This window comes from Chiloscyllium punctatum, chromosome 7 (assembly GCF_047496795.1).
Source record: "Chiloscyllium punctatum isolate Juve2018m chromosome 7, sChiPun1.3, whole genome shotgun sequence".
Classification (NCBI taxonomy): Eukaryota; Metazoa; Chordata; class Chondrichthyes; order Orectolobiformes; family Hemiscylliidae; genus Chiloscyllium; species Chiloscyllium punctatum.
Genome location: NC_092745.1, coordinates 72952020 through 72974580, shown reverse-complemented (window position 1 = coordinate 72974580; position 22561 = coordinate 72952020). Strand labels below are relative to the sequence as shown.

General features: G+C 39.3%; 1 protein-coding gene across 12 annotated transcripts in view; it reads right to left on the bottom strand.

Moving 5' to 3' along the window:
• The window catches only part of pde4dip (phosphodiesterase 4D interacting protein), a 466622-nt gene that overhangs the window by 118520 nt on the left and 325541 nt on the right, over positions 1-22561 (bottom strand). For 11 of the 12 annotated variants that reach the window (XM_072573987.1, XM_072573990.1, XM_072573983.1 and 8 more), the window contains 8 exons: positions 19671-19829; positions 17258-17371; positions 14714-14851; positions 9130-9309; positions 7748-7942; positions 6544-6732; positions 4497-4602; positions 1177-1304 (listed from right to left, as the gene is read on the bottom strand). In XM_072573987.1, coding sequence (XP_072430088.1) covers positions 1177-1304; positions 4497-4602; positions 6544-6732; positions 7748-7942; positions 9130-9309; positions 14714-14851; positions 17258-17371; positions 19671-19829 — 1209 coding nt within the window. The remainder of the gene's footprint in view (positions 1-1176; positions 1305-4496; positions 4603-6543; positions 6733-7747; positions 7943-9129; positions 9310-14713; positions 14852-17257; positions 17372-19670; positions 19830-22561) is intronic. The other variant, XM_072573980.1, reaches the window with a different exon arrangement.

The following is a 22561-nucleotide window of genomic DNA, read 5'->3' as shown; positions in this document are numbered from 1 at the left end:
TCTTTGGAGTGTGGGAGGAAACCGAAGCACCCAGAGGAAACCCACTCAGACACGGGGAGAATGTGCAAACTCCACACAGTCAGTCACGCAAGGCAGGAATTGGATCTGGGTCCCTGGTGCTGTGAGGCAGCAGTGCTAACCACTGAGCCACCATGCCGCCCCATCTTTTAGAATGACCATGTTGGTTTCAGTTCTTTCATATGTAAATCCCAGAACGTTTTTTAAAAGTTACATTCTCAAATGAACTTTAACAATACAGATTTACACATCAAAGAACTGAAACCAACATAGTCATTCTAAAAGACTTAACGAACAATCCAGGTCTTTTTCAATATATAATTTCAGTTGCATCACACTGTAAACTTTTGCTATAAATTCTGTGTTTTACGATCTTATTCTCCACAACCAACTGACAAAGGAGTAGCATTCCGAAAACTAGTGCTTCCCAATAAACCTGTTGGACTATAACTTGGTGTTGTGTGATTTTTAACTTTGTACACACCAGTTCAACACCGGCACCTTCAAATCAAATTTGGAGAGAAAACTTACTTGCTCGACTTCTTAATAAGATGATTTTCTTCTACTTTGTTCTGAGTAACAGAGCTGGATGGATATTGATCTGGCTTTGGAACTTGATTTGCCTGAATGCCTGCCAGATTTTGACTCATATCTCATGCTACTTAACATCAGAGGGTTGATGCTTTCCAACAATCTTTAAACTCTTAAAATCTAAGCTTTAGTTTCCTGTTTTTAATTTTCCACACCAATTTCTTCCCATTTTTCCTAAAGGTACCTCCTGTTCTTTATTTAAATTATTATAAAGTACTGCAGTTATTTGTTTATGAAACATCCACACATATGTATTTTCCAATAGGATATCTGGACAGTTATCAGGAGTGGGCAACATGGGTGAGTTTCTTCCACTTGGCTAACAGTCAAAATTAACTATAGTGAGATCACATCCTTCCCATAGGAATTTTTGACTCAAATTTGTATTTCAAGAACTCTATGTCTGCATTAAAGTCATGAATCTCCCACATTACCACTCCAAAGATGACATTTGAACCAAAATGTTCCAAAGGCAAAGCTTTTAATGCACCCCAAACCTGGAAAACTCAGACTATTTCACTAACCTCAATACTGCAATGTTAAAATCCTAGTTATATTAAAACCCACCCTCGTTTCTTTCTCTTTCCTCAAAGCAAGCTGCAGTTCCTCTTTTATCTGGTCCAGCTCAATCTGCTTGATATCTTCTTGTTCTGGGTCAGCCATTGCTTCATCTTCATCTAAAGTTGGCTGTTCTGCTGTTAAGACAGAAAGATGCGGTTAATTTACAGACTGTGCAACACATTGGAAATGACCTACAGGATTTAACTCACAATAGGATTATTGCTTCTTACACACTGTGCATTGGGAAGACAGTAGTAGAGATGAGTGACCTCGATACTGACATATAGCATCTTGCATTTTCTAGTAGCTTGAAGGTAATGATTAGTTCAATCTATTTCATTCAGTAATCCACCCCCGTTTCAGCACAAAACTAACTGGAAATTTCAGTGAAGCCACATTGTTTCCCTGATCAACTGCAATCCTTGCGTAATTTGTGTTCTAGCCTTTGTTGTGATCCCAGCCAATGATATTACTGGATAAATCTGATCCCAGACTGAAATCTGGCTTGGTAGATTTTTTTTTGTTTTTAGTAAGGTAGTCTCTCACTGGAACACAAGCACACAATATTGTAGATTTGGTTGCAACAATAGAACAAATTCATCAAGCAAATGAAATAAAAATAAAATAGAATAAACCAGCCTATTTACATACAGCAAAATCTTAAAGATTTTGCAACACACAATAATTAATAACCTCAATCACCCAAAATGTCCTTTTACAAATCCCGCCCTTTACAATACATTAGAAAAAAAAAAATCACCTTTTTGAACACCACTAGAAGATTAATTTGACAGTAACTTCAACTCCCAGTTTGGAAAATCTGACAGCTGTTTCCTGGAGTTTTTAGACATCAGTTTAAATGTTCTCAACTTCAGGAAATTTCTTCAGGATTTTATTAAAGCACTTCTTGTCTGGGTCAAAACCCCTACTTTTATATTCACTCGTCACATGTGAGTATCACTGACTGGTCAGCATTTATTATCTGTCTTAGTTGCCTTTGAAAAGGTGGTGGTGAGTCGCCTTCTTGAACTAATTCTGCCATGTCTTTCTAGGTGGAAGTGGTCGTGGATTTGGAAGATGCTGTCTAATGATCTTTGGTGAATTTTTGCAGTGCATCTTGTGGGTAATACACATTGCTACTAGTGAGATGGAGGGAATGGATGCTTGTGCATGTGGTGCCCATCAAGCAGGCTGTTTTGTCTTAGATGGAGTCAAGCTTCTTGAGTGTTGTTAGAGTAGCATCCATCCAGACAGGTGGGGAAGATTTTATCACACTCGTGATTTGAGTCTTGAAGATGAGGACAGCTCTGGGAAGTCAGGAGTGAGTTACTTACTGTAGTATGCCGAGCCTCTGACCTGCTCTTGTAGCCACTGTATCTATGTGTCAAATCCAAAAATTGAGCTTCTGGACAATGGTAACCCCAGGATGTTGATCGTGGGGGATTCAGCAACAGTAACACCATTGAATGTCAAGGGGTAGTGGTTAGACTACGTTACTGGAGATGGTTATTGCCTGGCATTTGTTACTGGCAAATGTTACTTCCCACTGGTCAGCTCGAGGCTGGATATTGTCCAGATCTTATTGCATTTGAACATGGACTGCTTCAAAATCTGAGGAGTCATGAATGATGCTGCACACTGCACAACCATTGGTGAACATCCTCACTTCTAATGTTATAATGGAGGGGAGGTCATTGATGAAGCAGCTGAAGGTAGTTGGGCTTAGGACACCACCCTGAGGGACTCCTGCAGAGATTTCCTGGAGCTGAGATGACCTCCAACAAACACAACTATCTTCCTATTTGCCAGGCAAGACTCCAGCCAGCACAGAATTTGCTCCTGATATTCATTGATGCCAGTTTTGCACAGATCCTTGGTGCTAAACTCGGCCGAGTGCAGCCTTGATGTCACTCTCACCTCATCTCTATAATTCACTTCTATTGTCTATATTTCAACCTAGGCTGTAATGAGGTCAGGAGCTGAGTGGCTCTGGCAAAACCCAAACTGGACGTCAATTTGCAGGTTATTGCTGAGTAGGTGCTGCTTCATAGCACTGCTGATGACACTGTCCATCACTTTACTGATGATCGAGAATAGACTGATGGGGTAGTAACTGACCAGGTTTGATTTGTTTTGCTTCTTGTTTGCAGATCATTCCTGGGCATTTTTCCACTTTATTGGGTAGCTACCGGTGTTGTAGTGTACTGGAAGAGCTTCACTAGGGGAGTAACACGTTCTGGAGCACAAATCTTCTGGCAGAATGTTGACAGGGCCCACAACTTCTGCACGTTCCAATGCCTCCAAACATTTATCTTAACACCAACTGGAGTGAATTAAATTGTGAGAAGACTGGGATCTGAGATGCTTGGGACCACTGGAGGAGGCGGAGATGGATCATCCACTTGGCACATCTGGTTGAAGATTACTGCAAATGCTTACACCACATCTTTTGCGCTGATGTGCTGAGCTCTTTTACAACTTAGGATGGGGATATTTGTAGAGCCTCCTCCTCCAGTGGTAAGGTAACCTATTTTCCACTTGCTTTCTCAAGAGCGCTGCTTTACACACCGTCTCCATCCAAGATGTCTGCAAATCTGCCCCAAACTGAAATTCAAACAAAACCTTTTTTTTTCCCATTTGGCTATGTGTATTTTCACTGAACTCAATAAAGTCCAGAAGCCTTTACTGAAATATGTTTCATATGTTGTTTAACATGATCAATAATACACCCTGTTACTGTAATTAAAAAAAACCCTATTCATCCTGCAGGCTAATATTGAAAAGAAATAACCATGGCTACAAAATTGCTTACAAGTTGATCGTTAAACTCTTCAAACACAAAAAAAAAACCACATGGCCTTATTACAAAACTCCAAAGTTTTAAAAAGATATTAAAATATATATAAATTACCCACCCTACATAACAGCATGAAAACTAGAAATTCTGACCCAAACAGTTCAGCCGAGTAGGCCCAACTGCATCAAAGAGACATTTCCCACTTTCTTTGCTCAATACTTTTAGAAGTTAAACTAGCAGCTGAAATGTATTTAATGCTGACCAAAGGACATCTGAGCACTCTAGATGTGATTGTTGCTCTTGTTTTAGCCACTTCCTTTATTACTGAAGCATTACTGCTTAGAGTACATTTTGAATTCAGCTAGTAACATGAGAGTTCAATATTGATAATAATGACGACTTCTATTTTGCTATCATTGACAATACTGAGATGCAATAGTCAAAATCCTATTAAGAACATAGTGAAAAAAAGTTATTTTGTGTTTGTTAAAAAGCTAAAAGCCTACGAATCTCACTTAATTTCACTTACCTTCCCTTCCATTTGCTTTCTGCTGAGTGTCAATAGGCTCAGAAGCTTCCATTTTTTCAGTTTGGAAGGCAGGCTCATTCTTGCTCTGATAATCCTGCACCAGCTCCTGAACAGAAACAGCTCAGATTAGTTGTTTGGAAATAATTACCACTCCAAGTAAAATGCTCTCAGCTGGTCACCAAAGTTAATTTTTTATAAAATATCTCAATGCATTTTAAACCACAACACAGTGACAGAATCTGGTATGAAAGCTAAGATGCTCCAGGCAGGATGGATATCCCAAGAAATCTCATGTGGCACTTCTTGATTAACCAATAAATCTATAGTTCAGCAAATATGTGCTACTTACACCTGTGCCCTTCTAAAGTACAGAACATACACGTGAAACAGGTGAAAAGTGCAGCTCTGCTCTCAAGTAAAAGATGAATTAACCTTTGGCCTACATTTTGTAAGATTCCTCCATCAAGTGTTCTTCTCGAGCTGCTGACATATTTTGGGATGTATTTACTTGAATATTATCATTGCTCCAGTATCTGATCCAACCAGTTATTCTTTGTGTGAAAGTGAATGTGTACTAGCAGCTAATGTTTCATTTTGCTTTGTGGCAAGAGAGGGAGAGCGAGCGAGCACCAGAGCATGCGAGAGAGAGTAAGCGAGCCTGTCTATTTATCTATCCATGCCCCTCATGATTTTATAAACCTCTTTAAGGTCACTCCTCAGCCTCTGATTCTCCAGGGAAAATAGCCCGAGCCTATTCAGCCTTTTCCTGTGGCTCAAACCCTCCATCCCTGGCAATATCCTTGTAAATCTATTCTGAACCCTTTCAAGTTTCATAATACCCTTCTTATAGAAGGGAGACCAGAATTGCATGCAGTATTCCAAAAGTGGCCTAATGAACATCCTGTACAGCCACAACATGACCTCCCAACTCCTGTACTCAATGTTCTGACCAGTAAAGGAAAGCATACCAATGCCTTCTTCACTATCCTATCTACCTGTGACTCCACTTTCAAGGAACTATGAACCTGCCCTCCATCTTTATGTCTGTACTCTCGCCTTCTTGTGATGAAGGCCACAACCCCATTTACCTTTCTAATTGCTTGCTGCAACTGCACACTGGACTTTTAGTGATGCATAGACAAGGCCACACAGGTCCCTTTGGACATCAACACTTCCCAACTTCTAACCATTTCAGTGAAATTAAATTCTATCAGTTTCAATAATAGGATTCAAACTTGTGAATTAGCCTATTCAGTCTAGGCTGTTGAATAAACAATCTAGTGACTGCACTCAATGGAGTTTAGAAGGATGAGGGGGTTATCTCATTGAAACTTACAGAATACGGCCAAGGCTGGATACAGTGGACATAAAAGATGGTTCCCCTACTGGGAGGGATTGGAACCCAAGGACACAGCCTCAGAGTGAAAGAACAAACTTTCAAAACTGAGAGGAGGAGGAATTTCTTCAGAGGGAAGCAAATCTGTTATTCATAGAAGTCTGCGGAGGCCAAACCATTAAATATCTTTAAGACAGAGATAGATTCTTAATTAGTAGGGGGAATCAAAAAGGTTGCAAGGGGAAGATAGGTGAGTGGGATTGAGAAATAGATCAGCCACAATCATGGCAGAGTAGACTTGATGGGCCAAATGGCCTAACTCTGCTCCTATATCTTATGGTTACTGATATGCCACCATCTCCTCAGATTGCAGCATCAATATTGCAGTGGGACATTTTACTGGGACACCAACTGGAGTCATAGACTCAAACAATGGTAGGCATACAGTGGATCTTTACCTTCAGTTGCCAACGTTTCTGGGTCTGGCTTGCAACAAATATATGCACAGCTTGCATTGAATGATAATTCTGTTGTTACAGGTAACTCATGCATTGGCTCACATAATTACACAGTTATATTTTGTACTTGTACAGCCATAACGTTTTTTTGTGTCTAGTTACGCAGCAAAGGAATTCTAATAAGCACTACAAACTGCTGAATTCAGTGCAGGGCAAAATACATTTGTTGTAAAACAATGCTTGAAGGCTTTACATGGATTATTCGATCCTTTTCCTGGAGAAGTTCTTTGAGGTGGGCTATTTCTGTTGTTATCTCCAATGAGGACACATTCTGCTCGGTGAAGTTTGCTGCTTCTCGATCCTTCTCAACCAGCTGGCGGCGCAATGTCCGAAGCTCATGGTTCTTCTCTGCAAAGGTATGTATCAACTTCTCTGTTGCATCCTGAAAAATAGTACACAGGAAATATTAAACATTCTTTCATCTGACCACAGCAGCAAATTAAATGTCCCAGCTTTGTTTGGTTGCTAACATTCTCATTGCTGTGGCAGGATGTTCTGGAGATTGTGCCCCACACTTCACTACTTGATGTAAAAGGTCATTTCAGTGCACGATTATTCCTTGGTCAGTGGTGTTGCCCACTAGATAAGAAATTAAACAGAGGGTCAATGCTGCTGGATGTTTATAAGTCACATTCACTAATGGGAATGACTCTACTCAAAATTAGTTCTATAATTTACCAATTACAATTGCAGCTAGAAATGTATCTAGTAACTGATTATGTTCTTCACTGTAAAATTTTCCAAGGTGGTGTGTGGGGACCAGTACTGAGCCACATGTTTCCATCTGATTCTTCAAATGTCATATTACACTTTCCATAGAAACACACATTAGCTGCGATTAAGACAATGTTTACTTTACTAGATTGGCTTTGCCTAGTACTGATTGCTTAATTGAAAGAAAAGCCTTTCCTTATTACACCATAATAAAATTTCAGAATGTCATTGTCAATGCAAGTGTACCGAACAGTCTTGACATCTGCAGGATATTGATCAGAAAATAAAACCTTCGGAAACAGCAACACAAAAAGGTGTTATTGGAAGGCACATAAAACCTGCATTACAGTGACAGTGTTCTGTCAGCATTTCTCTAGTACCAAAACAGTCATGCAGGATTGCAAACTTATTCACAAAATGGTATGTTAGAGGCAAAGGTGGAGATAGTTCTTCAAAAGGAGTTATAAATAACGTCAACAATTTGGGTTTATGATTATTAAGAATTGAGAGACCAATTACAGAGATAAATCAAAGTTATTTGAAAAGTAGCAACTATTGGACGTAGAGATCTTAATCAATGCATGCTGTATAATCAGGTTGTGGTAGACAAGGAACTGATATTTAGATTTTTAGGGAAATAAGCCACACAGAAACAGGAACAGAACATTTAAGCAGCACATTACCTTCATCTGCTGATCACGGGAGTTGATGGTTTGCAGCAGCTCTGCCACCTCTTGCTCATGATCAGTTGTCAATATGCTTCTATCTTTTAACACTTCCTGCAACATTCGCTCCTTCAGCTGCAGCCGCAGCCTCAGCTGTTCCATCATGTTATCAGACCCAGCGCTAACTCTGCTCATCAACATTACGGTCAGATCCTGCCCGGGGAATTTGAACAAAAAGTTCAGAGTAGGAATTGGTGTTCTGCCAACATGCCACTGAGGGCCAATCCTAAATGATATCTTTATGTTGACTTTGCCTCTTCCAGTTGTCGTTCAGAGAATCCCTACAGGAAGCAAGCCATTTGGCCCTTTGAATCTATACCGACCCTCAGAAGGGCATCCCACCCACCTACCATATCCCTGCAACTCTGCACTTCCTATGGCTAATCCACCTAGCTTGCACACCCCTGCACACTATGGGGCAATTAAACATGGCTAATCTACCTAACTTGTGCATCCTTGGACTGTGGGAGGAAAGCCATACAGACATTAGGTGAATGTCTTATTTAAGCTACACTTAAAAGTTATCTCATACGTTGCATCACAATTAAAAAGGGGCACTCTTTACTTCCCACAATGAAACTTTGAAATTCATTAATTAGCAAGCGGAGGTAAAATTCCTGTGTGCACCATTTATCAACTTTGATGTCAACTACCAAACCAGTTAACTGCATTAAATGCAGCGCACTGCGATTTTCTGGGAACATCATTGAGAGAGTGGATAGTTATATACCAATAGTTCTATTCAAATTAAATAGAGATGAGAATAAATTCTTCAATCAAAGGGCTGTGAAAGCTGAATTCCCTACTCCAGAGAGCCAAGAATGCTCAATTACTGAGCATATTCAAGCCAGACACTGATAGATATTGGTATAGTAGGGAATTAAGGGCAATGAGAATAACACAATAAGGTGGAGCTGAAATTCAACCTTAGCTATGATTTTAATAAATGGTGTATAGGCTTAAAGGGTTGAATTGCCTATTCCTGTATTCATTTCAGAGACTCTATAACTTAAAGGGAGCATTTTACTTTTCTTGTAGGCAGATTTGCTATCAGGGTCAGAACTAGATGAAAGCAACAGGAACCACAGATCTTCTCAGGGTACAGAGCACTAGAAATTTGCAATATATGGCTCCCTGGGCTGATTATGAACTTCAATATCCTGCTGTAAAATAATCAAGCACAACACAATTGGCAGATCATGGGAAAAAAAAATGACAACTGTTTTTCATGACTAGTGCAAATCTCCAGAAATTTATTTTGTTGCATCATCATGAATATGATTTATTGTGTCAAAACTTTGATTGAGATTTTCTTTCAAGTGGCCTCACAAGCTTCCTACCTCAACCTCCTTGTTGCTGTTGTGCAGTGCTGCCTGCAGCTGACTGTTGACTGCGTCCTTTTCCTTCAAGAAACGAACATGCTTCTCCTCCATCTCCTGCTTCAGCCAATGGAGTTTCTTGTATGCCATCATAATCTGCTCTAACTCCAGGTCTTTCCCTTTCATGAGGCTCTCCAGACTCTGAAATATCAGAGAATTGAAAGATCGCAATCACATGCGTAGTTCAGATCAAGGCCACTCAGCTCATTAAATCAAACATCTGTCATTTCAGATGTGACACAGACATTCCCCCCCGTTGCTCAATACAGCAAAAGCATTCTTTATATTTAAAATGAACTTACTGAATTCCAACAACTTTGGCTTACTACCTGGAACAGACCCCAAATGCCAAGTCCTTACCAAAGCATGATTTTATCTAGCTTCAGCACTAAAATACTTTGCCCAATTCATCAGTAAAATAAAGTTAAAACACTCAGTCAGTCTTGAATCAGGAAATATCACTCTTGCCTTTCAATCCAGGGAATCCAGAAAGTCCAGGGAAGCAGCTCATTTTCAGGACTTGAGCATACAATCAAAGTGGGCATATCAATGAATTGCCAGCAAAATGTATTTGCATCAGTGGCATTCACATCATTGGTCCTAAAAGTGTGACACTGATCCAAAGGCCTTGGATCCACTTACATGCCATTTTAGAAAAAAGAACAAGCAAGCTCTTCTGGTGCCAAACACGTAGTCCTCAAATAATCAGGAATCATGGCTATTCATCACATTACCTTTTATGAAAACTAGTTGAGCATACAAATACCACGTTACCATGGTGATTACACTTTGAAAATATTTTAGCAGCTGTGAAGTACAATGAAAGGTCTGAAGTTTAGAGGGTTATGTATGCAAATTCCACCCTTCTCTAAAATGAATAGGGTCTCAGATACAGCAGCCAACTCCAATGAAATAATTAACAACTTCTCAATCACTAGATGATGTTAGATGATGAGATCACACAAATTGCTGCTTCTGGTCAAGGTAAATATTCAAAATTAACAATAGAGTTTTGTGAATTAGGATTGTGTTTTAGCGGTGAAACAATGAATGTCTGTGTATTTTCTTTGATATTTATCAAATCAGAGACTGGCATGGGGTTGTAGTCCCAGGGCAGGGAAGTAATCCTGAGAAAACTTACCTTGGAGCAGCTGAGAGTAAGTGCAGAGCAGACTGGAGGTTTGGAGCGGTATGGGATGGTTGTTCGACTGGGGTCTGGTGCAGACAGTCAGACCATGTGTAGAAGCCCCTGCGCTGAACTACTACAATGTAATGTTTATCTGTAATTTGCTTATCTGATGTTATGTCCATCCTTCTAACTATGTCTTATTTCTAACTTATACTATGAGTCAAGATAAAGTAATGCAACTACTTATTTTATTCACTTTTTGTATCTAAAACTTGTACCTAAGATGGCACCAGAAGAGTCAATATTGTAAAACTTTTCACTGTACTCTTGTACTTGAGTACACATGACAATAAAGGACGCTCTAATTCTAATTCATGAAAACAAGGTTTAAAATAGAATTTAAGGGTTCAATGATTTCAGTCAGTGGCAAAAAAACAGTGACAATGGGTCACCAAGAAATTCTGTAAATCAGTAAAGTGATTTCATTCAAAGTGAAGGATGCAGCATTTTAAAAAATTAAAATGAGTCAATACTGGGAAGTTGCAGAAAAGAGGGAAAGATTTTTCCAGCCAGGTTTTGCTGCATACACGTGGGCCAAGACCTGGAAATTAGCCTGGGTCTGGATTCTAATACCATCCCATTTTCCTTGGCTTTCCACAAGGAAAGTTACAAATTATACAGGAAATCCTGTGTCCGTGGTAAAGCAATCAAAAGTATTTTAAACCATGAATTTCTTCTTTCCCAAGAGCATGCTGTTTTCATCTTCTGTTTGCACCTCATCAGGTCCACTGAACAGGATACAGAGTGAGAAGAACTTCTTCAATAAAACTGAAAAGTTGGAAAGGTTTTGCTTTGAGGAATTACAGTGAAGAACCCCAGCAATTTTCTTCAAGAAACAGCTGTATTTGTTGTCAATGCCACATCTCAAGATGGGGCACTGAGTGCACACATGTCGAAAGAACAGGTTTATAGTACTTCAAACAAAACAATGGAACTGCAGCAACTAACATAGACAGCATTGCCCTTATAATGACTGTGCAGGAGAGACACAAACCCCTCATTGTTGTTTCACTGAAATCAACTATTCAGAACATTATATGGGAATGGAGTGCGCCAGTGTGCAAACATAAGTATAGGACTTATACTGGGATCAAATATAACTACATGAATGTCAGGCAAAGCAGTATGAGAATGTCAATAACCAATTATGCTTAGATTGAAAAAAAAGCCCCTTGGGTTCATCTCAAGAGGGAAGTTGATGTAACCTCTTACACAGATGTTCTTATCTGGTTATAAATGCAAATTGCTTCCATTCAGTATTGATGGCTAAAACATCTGTATAATTAGGGAAACATTTCTTTCAGAATCGGTGTCCACAAACCTGCTGTAAGCAGGGTACTTGACACTGGTTTATGCTGCACGTTGCCATTAGCTCTCAAAAATAAAACTGCGGGGTGTGGGTGCATGTTCATAACTTTCACTTTATCCAAGCTTTGCTGTAAACTTTCCCGCTGCTTTGCTGAGGGATGTTAGCATTGTTTGAACTTGCAGTCAGTGAATGAGCAGTTAAAGGTTTAGACCTGCAACAAATTACATATGTATTGAAGTTTAAGAGATATTGCCTGTGTATATCCAAATATTGTAATCTAACTTTTAGTATTTGTTTATCATCTGTACAAGTAACTTGAATCTGTGTACTGATATATAACACCAAATGTTGGCTATTTCTGCAATCCCTCAGCCATGTTGTTATTCATCCACACATTTGGAAGAAAACTCCTAACTGAAAGCAATATAACTGAAAAAAACCCAAAAATGTCCAGCATCAAACCTTTGCCATCATATTCGAAAGAATCTTCTATTTTTATAATTTGTCACAACCATATCTTATATCGATGTCATAATCTGTGTGCTCAAAATGAAAGCAAATGAACTGTTGTATTATGCCTCACAATTACTATGTCAGTATCTCCTGAAGAAACATTCTCATGTTATCTGTATTATAACATGTGACCTAAGGGTTTAAAGGTCTTAATCTATTTTACCTCAGATTGCTGGAGCCATTGCATGCCACTAGAAACATGTCCCTCTGTTGTAATCTAATAGTTTATTATTAGCTCATGCACTTCTGTGTCTGAGAGGTGTAATATTTGCACATAATAGTTACTTGGAATAAATCTGATAGATTCTTCAATACTACAATATGCCACATTAAGTACAACACCCTGTTGGAGGCAAATTCAGATTAAATTCCCTACAGTATGGAAACAGGCCATTTGGCCCAACAAGTCCACACCAACCCTCTGAAAATAAGCCACCCAGACCCATTCCCTTACCCTATATTTACCCCTGACTTCACACTATGGGCAATTTAACATGGCCAATACACCTGACCTGAACATCTTTGGACTGTGGGAGGAAACCAGAACACCCAATGAAAACCCATGAGGACACGAGGAGAATGTCTGTATGGAGTTTGCACAGAGGCCTGAGGCACGAATCAAATCAGAGTCCCTGGTGCTGTGAAGCAGCAGTGCTAACCACTGAGTCAACATGATGCTTTAGCCTACCACACATCATAAACAATCATGCAAAATGAACATTAGTATGGATATCCCACAGAGCATAAATGTAAGGCTCTGGAAATAATTCATTTCAGATTTTAATTCTGAGAGACTGTCTGCAGCAGTGCACAGACACAGATTACATCTAAGAATGCACTGCACAATTTATGGATTCCTTCATGGAAATATTCCATGTGATTCTTGATGTAATTGATATTCCTATTAAGTGATGTCAGCCATTGTATTAATGTAAGAGAGGGACGGGGGAGGTGGTGTGCCTGTATCTCAACTGATTCTCTGCTCTAACTTATGACTTACCAAATTTCACATTAGTCTCTTGGTAAAATATGCAGATCCTCAGTCTGTTGTAACATTTCTGCAACTCAACTGTCCAACATTGCCTCTATTATTTTGTGTGTTATTTACTCCACTATTTCAGTTGAAAGGAACCTTTGTCATTTACTGATTTTCTGAAATTATCTTTCTGAAATCTAAGACATTGTGTACAGTTGAATAGTGATTTCAGTGCAAAATTCTCTCAGAGAAAAGGAATTAGTGGAAATTTCTGAACTGTACTATATGATACTAGGCATCATCTTCATATGCAGAAGTATACCCTAGCACAGAAAGCTCTGTTGCAGCAATGTGATGCTACCATCAACACCTGTGCAAAGCAATCAGTGTCATGCAGTGAATGGTAACATCTTAGAAAGCACTCCACTTAAATAGGACTGCATCCACTTGCAGTGGCATTACCCTGCTGATAGCTTTCAGCACAGCACGAGAGTAGTTTAGACAGATCCAGATTTCAGCTCTGCTGAGAGTGAAGAACAGAAGTCACATCAGCAACATCTGCTCCAACAGGAGCAGCAGCACCAGGTGCCTTTCACTCAACTGCATATCCATTCAAAGGACAGGAAACAGAAACATTTCAGCAGAAGTAGGCCATTCATCCCCTCAAGTCTGGACCATCATTAGATGATGGCTGATCATTTACCTCATCACCACTTTCCTGCAGTAGGCACGGATACCTTAATATCACCAGTCTCCAGAAAGCAACTGATTCTTATCTTGAACCTGCTCAATGACTGAACTTATGCAGTCCTCTGTTTTGATGAGATCACCTCACATTCTTCAAAACTCAAGGTAATAGAGGACCAGTTTCCTCAATCTCTCCTCATAGGTAAATCCTGCCTCCCAGTGATTATTCTGATAAGCCTCTGTTGCATTATGCCTCACAATTACTATGTCAGTATTCCCTGAAGAAACATTCTCATGTTGTCCATATTATAACACGTGACCTAAGGGTTTAAAGGTCTTAATCTATCTTACCTCAGATTGCTGGAGCCATTGCATGCCACTAGAAACACGTCCCTCTGTTGTAATCTAATAGCTTAATATTAGCTCATGCACTTCTGTGTCTGAGAGGTGTAATATTTGTACACAATAGTTACTTGGAATAAGTCTGATAGATTCTTCAATACTACAATATGCTACATCAAGTACAAACCCTGTTGGAGGCAAGTTCACATTAGATTCCCTACAATTAACTTCAAATGTTATCTTTGTTTCTCTCTCAAAACATGCTGATTCGGCTTGAAGAGTGTTTTCAGCACTTCCTATTTTTATTTCAGATAGTATCCCCCAGTACTCTGTTACTGCACCTTAGGAAATTGGGTTTGAATTGAAAATAGCCCCCACAGGTTTGGAACAGTCTAAGTTTCCACCTAAAGCATCTGGGTATGAAACAGAGTAAAGGAAACCTATTTGTCCACTTCCACTACTCTGTTGATCACTCCACCCATTTTACTTCCTGCAAATATTAATGTAGATTTGCAGTGTGTCCACTTACATTGATAGTCTCTTCATTGTTGGAGAAGATGCAGCGAAATCTTTCCAGATCCTTTTCTTTCTCACGTATAACCAGGTGCAGCTGCTGTATTTCACTCTCCTTTTTTTCCAAAGTACTGAACTTCTCATCAATGGCATACTGGAAATAAACAGTATGAATGATTTAGATCCATAGAGTCATAGAGATGTACAGCATGGAAACAGACCCTTCGGTCCAACTCGTCCATGCCGACCAGATATCCCAACCCAATCTAGTCCCAACTGCCAGCAGCTGGCCCATATCCATCCACACCTTTCCTATTCATATACCCATCCAGATGCCTTTTAAATGTTACAACTATACTAGCCTCCATCACTTCCTCTGGCAGCTCATTCCATACAAGTACCACCCTCTGCATGAAAAAGTTGCCCCTTAAGTCTCTATCTTTCCCCATTACCCTAAACTCTGCCCTCTAGTTCTGGACTCCCCCCTCCCAGGGAAAAGACTTTGTCTATTTATCCTATCCATGCCCCTCATGATTTTGTAAACCTCTATAAGGTCACCCCTCAGCCTCCGACATTCCAGGGAAACAGCCCCAGCTTATTCAACTTTCCCCATAGCTCAAATCCTCCAACCCTGGCAACATCTTTGTAAATCTTTGCTGAACCCTTTCAAATTTCACAACATCCTGATAGGAAGGAGACCAGAATTGCACGCAATACTCCAAAAGTGGCCTAACCAATGTCCTGTCCTGTACAGTCGCAACATGACCTCCCAACTCCTGTACTCAATACTCTGACCAATAAAAGAAACCATACCAAATATCTTCTTCACGATCCTATCAACCTACAATTCTACTTTCCAGGAGCTATGAACCTGTACTCCAAGGTCTCTCTGTTCAGCAATACTTCCTAGGACCTCACCATTAAGTGGAGAAGTTCTGCTAAGATTTGCTTTCCCAAAATGCAGCACCTCGCATTTATCTAAATTAAACTCCATCTGCCACTCCTTAGCCCATTGGTCCATCTTATCAAGATCCCATTGTAATCTAAGGTAACCTTCCTCAATGTCCACCACAGCTCCAATTTTGGTGTCATCAGCAAACTTACTAACTATACTTCTTGTGTTCACATCCAAGTAATTTATATAAATGACAAAAAGTAGTGAACCCAGCACCGATCCTTGTGGCACTCCACTGGTCACAGGCCTCCAGTCTGAAAAATGATCCTCCACCACCACTCTCTGTCTTCTACCTTTGAGCCAGTTCTGTATCCAAATGGCTAGTTCTCCCTGTATTTCTAGCTCACTACAAGATAGAAATGCTCGCCTAATTATTAGAAAGCTGCAGAGACCTCGAGATCTGGGACCTTAACACTAAAGTATAAATGAGTAGTAAATAGGTAGTGAGAACTTTGAGATATTTTAACATATTAGAAGGGGCTTTAGAAATAAATACCATTGTGAATTGCAATGTTACGGCATGGATTTTCTACCACTTGTTAAAATTTCTCCTTTAGTCGTAAGAATTTAGTCACTCTTTTTCCATTCAATGATTGCATGAACAAATGCAATCTGTCCAAATTGCTGAAAGTTTTGACTTAAGAGGGCATTGAATATGAAAAGTCTCTTCTGCCTACTAAGCCTATTTTCTTCTCCAACATACAATTTAAAGGTCAACCTTTACCTGAGTAATATATATTCAATCTTACTTATATATCGACAAATGCAGCAAAATTTCCTGATCCTGCACACTATATCCATTTTATTCTATGTATTTCAACATCTTTGTCTTAGTAATGTGAATTGAATTGTTGTAGACGTTTGTTGCTTTAAATTTTAACTTGTGTTCTTTTTATAGTTTTTTTTAAACTAATAAAGAAACAATAAAACATTGTGATAAAAATCTAAGTAAAGTCCTTGCAGATTGTTTTTCTTAAAATGTATTCCCCTCTCCACAGAGAGGAAATTTCTATTTTCTATTCTGATGGACAGCTCATGCTTTTAACATTTATGGGATCCATGAACAGTTTCAAATTCAGTACTTTCAATATACACATTTTTCTCTACATAAATATATCATATGGGATGCCTTTTCCTCAACAAATACACATTAAATAAATAGTGTTTTCTAATTCATTGTGCTTCTCTCAATGAGAAGGAAGGGATGTAGACAGATATTGAAATCTCACAAGTTGCATTTCTTAAGCTCTCAGAAGCCCATCCTTGAGGGTCATTTTATGATTTTTTTTTACAATAGTTAGCACAAAAATTACTTCCACTAAGATTACAATGTGTCGAATAGATGCTGGCTAGGGATAGATTATTTCCTCCCTAATGCAGTAGTGGAAAAGAACATTTAAGATAAACTGAGAATTAAAGGAACAATGCTTGCAAAATAGAGACAAATTTTAATTTAGTCATTAACAAGTTTAATAGAATAAGTACTTATTTGTTCGGAATAGATTCAGCAAAAGAAGCCCGAAAAGATAGAATTGAGGAAGAAACAATATAATTTGTACATTAAGCTGAAGTAAATAAATAGAAAGCACAATGTGTTTGACCTACCTCTAAAGCTTTATCTCTCTCCTTGATTCGCTCTCGCAGTTTATCTACCAGCACATCTCTTTCTTCTCCGCTTTGTTCTTCATTCTGCTGGCATTCAAAGAGTTCAATATATTGCTGCGAACATACAAAGATAAATCCTTGATGAAATATGATTGCCTTACAACAGAATCCTTTCTTACTGACATCTGGCTGTGACTCCAGCCCAGGTTGCTTGAACTAAAATTTCTCTACAAGAGCTGCTAAAGTATCTCAGTGAAGAATTGACTTTATGTTAACCCAGCTTTCAACCAACATAATGTGCAGGTATAACACTAAAATCCCTGTTATAATTTTGAAACCAAACTAACTAATTCACTGTCAAGACAACCGGTATCAGAACAGTACCATCTTTTTTCAATATGCCCAGATTTCAGGAAGATGGAGAGAGACTCCTTGGAAAATGTAACTGGCATTTTTATACACTGACCTGTTCTTTGCTGTAGACATAATACTGAGACTAGGCAAAAGGGAGGACTGCAGATGCTGGAAATCAGAGTCTAGTGTAGAGTAGTGCTGGAAAAGCACAGCAGGTCAGGCAGCATTCGAGGAGCAGGAAAATCGATGTATCACGCAAAAGCCCATAATACTGAGACTATTAGTGGTGACCACTATTAAAGTGTAAATCGGACAGAAGTTTCCAGCAACTTAAATTCAATGTCGAAATCTAGAAGTTACTTTCCAAGTTACTCTGCATTTAATTAAAAGTGAGAGACTCACTATCACCTTTCTTTCAAGAAGGTCAGAAAAAGGTATGGCGTGTTCAATCCCACATAAGCAAATTATTTTTAAGAGTGATGAATTCTTAATTTTATGTCAATCAGCTTCTTCAGCACTGGGAATCAAGTATCAGAAGCAGACAATTGCACAACTTTGGATTTTAATTGTTTCTGAAACTACAAAAGGAAAGTTTTACTTCTAGTTTATTCTCTCGCTCCGTCTCAATTCAGAACTTCTTGCTTTCTTTATTTTGCTCTATGTACATTATCTTACTTTGAATTGAATATTCTAACATGCATTTCCTGGTTCAGATTTGGCAAGCCTCAGTCAGGACTCTTTAATTTTATGGTCAGGCAGAGACATAGTTGCTTGCTGTGTCTAACTGGTACTGGTTCTGCTGTAGGGGGGTGTTTTGCCAAAATGGATTTATAATCACTATCAGTTCTAATGCAAAAGCCCATAGAAAGTCAAGACAAGACCAAGTGTAATGGCATTGTTCAGTCACTGCTGACTACAAAATAAGGTTCATTTTCTGATTTTAACCTGTTAAGCCTAGTACTAGTTGTCAGGAAAGCACTTTTTGACAAATATTACATAAAAACCTGTATTTCTGCAGCACTTTATCACATCTTTCAGAAATATCCTAAAGTATCTCACTTACAAAGACTTACTTAAGTTACATTTTTTTTAAATTTATAGGTAAAAGCAGCAACCATTTTCAGACAAATGTTGCAGTGAAATGAATTAAAATTTATTATAAGGTTCTGAAGAAAAAAGTCATACAGGATTTGAAATGTTAACTTTGTTTTTCTCTCTCCACAGATGCTGCCAGACTTGCTGAGTTTCTCCAGCACTTTGCTTTTATTTCAGAATTTATTACAGTTTATATTCTTTGCTTTTGTTGGTTGGTGGACAGGTGAGAGCACTCTTTTTTTCAGAAAAGAGATAGCTGTATGGAATCTTTAATGTCCATCTGAATTACTAATACAGACAAACTGTCAGTACAGATAGTATTCATGAATGCATACTCCCCAGCACTGCACTGAAGTGTGATCTTGGCCCAGAGTGAGGGCTGAACATACAATCTTCTGCCTCAAAGATAAGGAATCACCCAAATGACAATGCTGGCATGCACATTTTATCAAGAGGGACTTCACCAACTTGGCATCTGAACCATCTACCAGAATACACACAGGTGTTGCTCTATCAAACTACAATTTAGACTCTCCTCACTTGGACTCTGTCCCGTCCTCAGGTGCCTAACAGTTAGCTTTCTACACCCAAGTGCCAAATGACATCAATACATGGTACAAAACTAAAAGGAGGCAACATCATGCTTCTGACTGTGATCTGGTGACTTCCCCAGAAAGTGAAAGTGACCTGAAAAAGACTCAGCTGTAATACAATCTGTAACCGAGATGTTTGAGCACTGTGCGCGCTCATCCACCAATGAAACACAGGGATTTCAAGGAAGGTTGCAAATACCAAACAGCACCATATCTCTACAAGAGCTGAGAATTCAAATGTGATGGGGAGGAATGGCATAAAAAACAAATCAATGAATGAAGCCAACGGAAAGAAGAAGTGTGTCTATCTGTATGGCAGAGAATAATTGGATTGTGTCACAGATATTCCAGGGTTGGGTGCCTATTTTCACCTGCAAGAAATGTTCCTTGTCCTGTAACCGCTCTTTCAGGCACTGGATGTTCTCCTCCTGGACAGCGACTTCACGCTGATGCTCTCTTTCCAGGGCCTGATAGTGCTGTTCCTTCTCCAGGAATGCCTGCCGGACTTGTTGCAATGTGTTGCGCAGCTCCTGAAAAATATTATAAATAACTAAAATTATTGGTAGCCTCCCACAAAAGGAATACAGATTCTCTGCATCAATTAGCAAATCATAAAAACAAAATAGAATTAGAATATATGCAACAAAATTAAAATTAGCCACAGTATCATGGACCCAGAAACAGCAAGAACTTAGTGGGAAATCTACATCTACAGTAGATGGTCTTTTGTAATGAAACTTTAGAGCTGGGTGACTTGGATATAGTCAAGACATTAGATTAGGATTAAATTTGATTTATTATTGTCAAATGTACCAAAATAGTGAAAAGTTTTATTTTGCGTGCTAACAAATCATATCTTAAGTAAGTACATCAGGTAACACAACACAATATAGTATGACAGAAGAGGTGCAGATCAACTGTTATAGATCAGAAGACTGTTCATAAGTCTGATTACAGCAGGGAATTGGCTATTCTTAAATCATTGGTATGTGTTTTCAAACTTTTGTATCTTCTGCCCAATGGAATAGGGTGCAAAAGAGTATAACTGAACTAGGCAGAGTCTTTGATTACGTACGCTGCTTTCCCAAGGCAGGGGGACATGTAGATGGAGTCGATGGAAGGCTTGCGTGAAGAACTGAGCTGTGTTCACATCTGTCTGTAATTTCTTGAGGTCTTGGGAGGTATAGTTGCCATATCAAGCTGTGATGCATCCAGATTAGATGCTTTCTTTGGTGCATCTATAAACATTGGTAAGAGTAATTGTGGACATGCTGAATTTCCTTAGCCTTCTGAGGAAGTAGGGGCGTTGAGTCACAGGCTGCAGAGGATTCTAATTTCCATACCTGAATTGATTTTTTAAAAGTTTTCATTCATGGGATATGGAATCACCGGCTGGGCCAGCATTTATAGTCAATCTCTAACAGGAGGTGATGGTGATAAACCGTCTTCTTAAACTGCACCCCTTGGCTGTGGAGACCCTCAGGGTGCTATTAGGAAGAGAATTCCATATTTAAACAGCAACTGTGAAGAAGTAGTAATATACATCCAAGTCAGGATGGTGTTTGACTTGAAGGGAAACTTGCAGGTGGCAGTGATCCCTTGCATCTGCTACCTTTGTCCTTCTAGATGGTAGAGATCATAGTTTTGGAACTTGCTGTTGAGAAGCCTTGCTGAGTTACTTCAGTGTACCTTGTAGATTGTGCACATTGCTCCACTGCATTGTGCAAGGTAGTGATTGATGAAAATGATGAACCAAGCACCAGCGAGCCAGCCTTGGCCTGGATGGTGTTAAATTTTGAGTCTTGTTAGAACTGCATTCAACCAGATAGAGGGGCAATATTCCATCACACCCTGACTTGTGCTTGTAGACAGTTGACAGTGAGTGGGGGCCTGGGGGTAAGCTATTTGCCACAAAATCCCTAGCTTCTGACCTGCTCTTGTAGCCACAGGATTTACATGTCTGGTCAAGTACAATTTCTGGTAACCCCTAGGATGTTGATAGTGAGGGTTTCAGTCATGACAATGCTGTTGAATGTCAAGCGGTGATCGTTAGATTCTCTCTTTTTGGAAACAACCATTGCCTGGCACTTAAGTAGCAACATTCATGTCACATTTGTGCCACTCATCAGTCCAAACATGGATTTTGTCCAGATCTTGCTGGACATGGACATAAAATGCTTTATGTGATGAGAATGTGATGAGAATGTGATGAGAATGTGATGAGAATGTGATGAGAATGTGATGAGAATGTGATGAGAATGTGATGAGAATGTGATGAGAATGTGATGAGCACTGTATAGCTATACTGAAATAGTTTGGTTGGGGTTGAAGCTATTCCTGGAGCACGAGTCTTCACTATTATTGTCAAAATTTTGTCAAGGTCAAATTCTTTGCATTATCCAGTGTCTTCAGCCATTTCTTGATATCACTCAGAGTAAATCAAATTGGTTGACTGATGACCTCAGGAGATGGCCAAGATGGAATCATTCATTCAGCTCTTTAGGCTGAAGATGGACGCAAATACTTTAGCCTTATCTTTCACATTTATTTGCTTAGCTACTCCATCATTAACAATAGGGATATTTATGGATTCTTCTCCTCCTGTTAGTTGTTTAGTTTATGACTGGATGCGGCAGGACTGCAGAGCTTAGAACTGATCCATTGCTTGTGAGATTGTTTAGCATTGTCTATTACATGCTGCATCCATGGATTATTTTATCCTATTTTTAACCAGGTTGACCCCTGATGTTGCTCCTTGCATACCATCTTGCACTCAATATTGAATTAGGGTTGACCTTCCAGCTTGATGGTAATGATAGAGTTGGGAGTGATGCCAATCCATGAATTTACAGATGGTGGTAAAGTACAATGCTGTTGATGGCCCCCAGCACCTCATGAAATAGTTTAGTGTTGCTAGTTCTACTTCAAGTCTGTCTCTCATTTAATATAGGGTGGTGCCACTCAATGCAAAAGGAGGTCATTCTCAACATACAATCGGGACTTTGTCACTCTCACTAATCTATCATGGACAGATACATCTATGACATGCAATTTGGTGAGGATGAGTTCAACAATTTTTCCTCATTGGTTCCCTCACTACTTACCACAGATCCAGTCTAGCTCTTATGTCTTTTAGGGCTTGCATATCTTGGTCAGCAGTGGTGCTACTGAGCCACTCTTGACGATGGACATTGAAGGCTGCCATCTGGTGTACATCCTGTGCCCTTGAACCCCACTTGGAGGTGGTGCTGAGGGTGGCAAC